The sequence below is a fragment of the Rhagoletis pomonella genome, unplaced genomic scaffold (genome assembly GCF_013731165.1).
Source record: "Rhagoletis pomonella isolate Grant_MI unplaced genomic scaffold, Rhpom_1.0 Rhpom_scaffold_00008, whole genome shotgun sequence".
Classification (NCBI taxonomy): Eukaryota; Metazoa; Arthropoda; class Insecta; order Diptera; family Tephritidae; genus Rhagoletis; species Rhagoletis pomonella.
This window is the reverse complement of record NW_023458562.1, coordinates 22290049-22295532: the sequence shown is the minus strand read 5'-3', so window position 1 is coordinate 22295532 and position 5484 is coordinate 22290049. Positions and strand designations below refer to the sequence as shown.

At 34.4% G+C, this 5484-nt stretch overlaps 1 protein-coding gene across 1 annotated transcript; it reads right to left on the bottom strand.

Annotated features, from left to right (window-relative positions):
• Nucleotides 1-366: 366 nt before the first annotated feature.
• On the bottom strand, nucleotides 367-1528 carry LOC118745144 (transmembrane protein 186). The gene is made up of 2 exons (XM_036478671.1): nucleotides 1435-1528; nucleotides 367-1375 (listed from the first exon to the last, which is right to left on the bottom strand). The coding sequence occupies exon 2, from the start codon at nucleotides 1373-1375 to the stop codon at nucleotides 707-709; it is 669 nt and encodes a 222-aa protein (XP_036334564.1). The 5' UTR covers nucleotides 1435-1528; the 3' UTR covers nucleotides 367-706.
• Nucleotides 1529-5484: the final 3956 nt, after the last annotated feature.

Below are 5484 nucleotides of genomic sequence, written 5' to 3'. Positions count from 1 at the left end.
TCTGAATTACATTTGCGCTTTTCTGAATTTCGTTTGCGTTTTTCGGAATTTCAATTGAGTTTTTCTGAAATACATTTGGCCCTTTCTGAATTTCATTTGAGTGTTTCTGAAATACATTTGGGGTTTTCTGATATTCATTTGGCCTTTTCTGAATTTTATTTGAGTTTTTCTGAATATAATTTGAGGTTTTCTTAAACACATTTGGCCTTTTCTGAAAATCAATTGAGGTTTTCTGAATATAATTTGAGGTTTTCTGAAACACATTTGGCCTTTTCTGAAAATTAATTGAGTTTTTCTGAAAATCATTTGTAGTTTTCGGAAATACATTTGTGATTTTCTGAAATACTATTGGAAAAGGTGTAGTTACGACATTTCCATTTCATTTACGATGATGTTACGTCTTTTTGTATTTCAGGTGACGTATGTAAATCGAAATATGTACATTCCAAACAAGAAATTTTTTCCTACACCCGTGCATATATTACATGGTTGGGACGTTATGTTTATTTAACGGTCTTTCATATATTTTTTTAATAAAATCTAACTTTAAACACTTACTTTACATTAAGATACCTTTGTACACACTATTTTAGCTAAATTATAAAGTTAATTTTTTTAGCTGAGTGTGCAAAAAATCACCAACGTCTGATGTATAATGCAAATAAGTCGTAAAATATACTACCTCTTGTGTTCTACGTACTACATTCTATTCGCCAAATATTTCTGTAAAAATTTCAGGTTCGACAACAACCCCATAATTCATCAATAATTTAAACGACTGATTCTTGTTGCTATACAAACGAATCTTCTGATACAAATTAAAAACAGTCGGCCGTACTTTCGTCCAATCGACATCCAAATCATTAATGTCCACAACTGCTTCACAACGCTTGCCCCAGTAATTAACATAAGCCACCTTTACTTTGTCCCGCTCTTCATTGATGTACATGAATCCAACGACGTTGCGCACAACCAAACTACATAATGACAATGTCAAAAGACCTGAGGCACCAATAACACCTACTATCGCAACTGAGTTGGGTGACACTTGTCCGAGTTCCGATAGTCCAATAGTAATTGGTAGTGCCAGTGCCGTGAGCCCGCCTTGGTAGATTTTCAGACGTTGAAAACCGGCAGCAAGGCGTATCAGCGGCAGTCGATAAATAGTTAGCCACTCGTTGGACTTACTTCCAGTGGCGGTTGAGGCAGCGGTGGCATAGTTAACAGAACCAAAATTGGACTTAAGAGCTGCTGGTTGCGCAAGTAATGATGTTCTACTGCATATGGAGTAGGTATTGAACAAGTAAACTTGCGAAGGAGGGTGATACAACAAATTTACGCATACACGTTTGCGTATTAAACAACAGATGCTCATCTAGAATCATATTAGAATTCTCATTTAATTCATGTTTAACAAGAAATAACTAAATTTACCTTCTATTTGTTTAGTTAAAATTTGTAAACACACGCTGGCACAGCTGATTCACTTCGAATGTAAACAAACGCAGCTTGTTGATTTGACAGTCAGCTGGTAGCTTTCGATTACCGAAAATAACCGGAAATGAAATTGTTGTTGGTAAACTTGAATTTCCGCTATAAATGGCGGCGATGAATATTTGTGTTTCTATCAAATAGTTAAGCTCTTAACTACTAATACTCGTAGCTGTGGTTTTAATAATAAAATAAACATTTTATTCATACTGATTTTGGTTATGACCGGTAGTTAACTTTTCAACGTTGTACAGTATCGGTCATATCATTAGCACCCCTTTCAAAGTGTTTGCCACTTAGTATTTTTATTTATTTATATTTACAAATTTTCAATTAAAACACAGTTCGTTCTCTAAGAAACCCTATTTAAACGCATCTTTGAAGAAAACTTAAAAAAATGCAACAAATTTGTATCTCAGTTTCAAACTTTTTTTTTAGAAGTGTTGCATTTTTTTGAGTATACAATCTTACTGCCCATTCAATTTTAATGTGGCAATGTGCAAGTTTCTAGTGGCTAAAAATTAAGCCCAAAATACAATAACGCAGTGGCAGTGGCAGCGGCAGTTTTTCGAAATCAGCTGTTTTTTAGAAAGTGTGGTGTCCAATGAAGCGACTCACAATACAGCAGTGGCAGCTAGCAGTACTGCTCAGTTTAGCCCAAATTCTAAATTCACTGCCACTGCCTTCATCGCAGCAAACTTCGCATGCTGAATTTGACATAAATGAAACGCAGCCAACATCTGTTGATGTCACTGAAGCCTAAAAGGCAACAACAAAAATGTAAACAAACAAAAGGGAATGTCAAAAAAAGCAGTCACTGACAACGCCGTATTGTGTTTGCTGCGGCATTGACTGCCAATATTAGCAGTAACAGCTGATTTTAAAAACTGTCACTGCCACTGCCACTGCGCTATTGTGTTTTGGCCTTTAGCGTCGCATGTCGCATTTGTTTCCATATAAAGCTGCCTTTAGTCGATTTTTGTCGTTCAACCAAAATCGACCCATGTAAATGGCAATTCAACCGTAAATTTAAATGTTTTGGCTAGTCAATTCCTCAGTCGATAGAAATCGGTCCGTTTAAAAGCAGCTTAACGAATAAACACAATTTATTTTTATATGCAAGAAAACGAAAACCTCCTCTAAAAATAATTCTACGAATCAACGGTAATTTTTAGCCACTTGAAACTTGCACATTATTGCACTAAAACTGAATGGGCTTTAAAACTGTAAATTCTAACACTTCTGAGAAAAGTTTGAAATTTAAATGAAAATTTGTAGCATTTTCATTAGTTTTCTACAAAGTTTTAAAGATGGGCTTATATAAATTTTGTTAGAAAATGAGAATCCTTAAAAATAAATAAATAAACATAATGGGCAAACAATATCACTTTGAAATGCTGGTGCTATTGTTATGACCGATACTGTGTACCAAGCCTGGAAATGAACAATATGAAAAAACACAAATTTTGCTTCTTTTAGGGCGAGATTTGCGGAGGAAATTTTTACGGAGCCAATATCACCATCACTCGGCTTGGACGTAATATATCGTAAGAACGATTCTCATGTATGAAGAAGCGATTGATTGATGACTATGACACCATAACTCAAGAAAACTATCTACCTCAATATTTGAAATAAAAGTAAACATCTGGTACATTTTTCCTAACTATGAAAATTAATTGCTATTTTGGATCATCTGCCTGTGGAGTTTAGATGACACAAACCCGGCTTACTTTATTCTAAGTATGTACTTTCATGAGTGCTTCGAAGTTGGGTTTAGATTAAAGGTAGTCCATGATTTACTTTCTTTTCAATTAATTACACTCCTAAATCAAAGATCCCATGATACCCCTACGCCTTTTAACAAGTAAAGACCGACAATGTGGTTTTCTTGTTAAAATCTACTGTGCTATTATTGCAATTGTTCCTACTTCCTTTCAACTATGAGTACCAAACATTATTTTTGAAAATCAGATTTTCACCGAAGGGGTTAGCTTATTTTGTTGAAAACCCGCTTATCGGTTTGGGCCGAGAACTGAATTTACGCCGGTTGTTCATCTGAAATACAAGCGGGTCCTTCCGCACTGGGTGATTTCTCTGTGTTCGTGTGCGCTCATGGTTTCATTTTCTTCGATGCCGCGTCTAAGAACCTTTTCTCCGAAAAATTATTGTCCATTAAAAAGCTTATATTGTTGGATATTTCATTTTCTTCGGTGCCCGTCGTCCACGCGATGTTGCCTTCTCATGTTAGTTCGATATCTCCACGGTTGCCATTTCCAATTAATTTTTCGGACCAAAAAATGGGCCAAATAGTAAAAAATGGACTAATATTTATTACATCGGGAGATTGTGTCGAGTTTATCCCTTTTTATCAAGAAAATATGCCAAATCAGTTTTTATAACGATCCAAAGTGCATTACAATTGTATATTATTACCACTACATTGTTCAAAGTTTTAAATTATAATTTGTTTCTTAATTTCGTTTTTATTAATGCTAAATCAAAAAATTTGCGCTCAGCTGCTGCGGAACTATGAGGCAGACTAAAAATGTTATGAACTAAATCACACAATTCTCCAAATGCCGCTTCACCCAATCCATTTTTAATCAAACTTACTTGATCCCAAAAACGTTCTATATTGGTACAGTTTTTGAAGTTACCTTCACTCAGCTTCAATTTACAAATTGAAACTCAATTATGTCTGCATCATTTACGAATGCAGGAAATTGGTCGAGTAGGTGCAAAATTGATACATAAGTATCAGAAAGAACTTTATGTGGTGTAATAATTTCAAGATGTTTAATATCTTTTCAATTGAAATCGAATATTATTTTCATGTGCTAAATGCCATGACTAATGTTTTGCCAGCAACTCTAATATTGGTCACCGAGTAATTGAAATTAGCCAGTAACCGCGATATTTTTTTAAGCATGCTGTCCTTATCATAATCCCGAGATCCCGGGACTAGTCCCGGGATTTGGATATTCATTATTTTCAACAACTTAAATCGAAACAATATTGTTTGAGAAGCTCTCCCACCATAAAATAAATAATAAATAAATGGGTGTGAAACCTACTTTTTTATAGGGGCGGTTTTAGGTTTTCTCTCTGACGTCAGGATTTATTATAAAGATTTCAAATATATGATTAATTCCATTTTATGGAATTGAAAATAATTAAAATTTTTTGGATTCACAAGAACGAATAGGTACATATGTAAGCTGATAAAGTCAGAAGGACGGAATTCGAGGATGTTATCGAGTTTATTTAAGTTCTTAACATATAATTTTTTCAAAAACAAATATTGTGAAATGTAAAAATAAAATTTTAAAAGGACATTTTCAATACTTATCAGTACTTCCGCACCAAAAACTTGTATCTGTTTAAATTCTAAAGAACTTTCTCTTTAATTTGATACCCATACTTTTTCTGTAAGCACATTTCTCTGAATTTTTTAAATCAATTTTGAATTACTGACGTCAGAGTGAAAAACTAAAAACGCGAATTTACTATATTTAGCCCATGGTTTCGCGAATATTTTGATATTTGTGTTTAAAATTTACTAACCCGCGGTGTTATATGTATGTATGTATAATGAGCTTGACATTCATAGAAAAATATTTATTATTAAATAAAAAAAGAAATATAGCCAATGCTGGTCAAGAAGAAGAGTTTCTATTATTGCCATCAGTGCAAATTACAAATCCCGAAAATCTAGGGATTATGTGCCAAGAATCCCGGGATTTTTGGGACCTTAAAAAGGCCGGGATCCCGGGACACATTAACACATTAACATTCCTAGGTCTAACATAGGGGGTTTAAGTGTCGGCATTTTTAGCTCGGTGTACTTTCAAAAAAATTGGAAGAAGCACTCCTATTTGGGATACAATATTGCGGATAAACGGAGCAAAGACTCTTCCTTCCGTAGTGTGCCTGTTAACGAAGCTTACCGTGTATCGGTTCTGCGCCAAACAAAAGCAACCCAGTAGATAA

Coding starts and splice junctions, on each gene's coding strand:
- LOC118745144 (XM_036478671.1), bottom strand. CDS start 1,375: ATGAGCATCTGTTGTTTAATACGCAAACGTGTATGCGTAAATTTGTTG.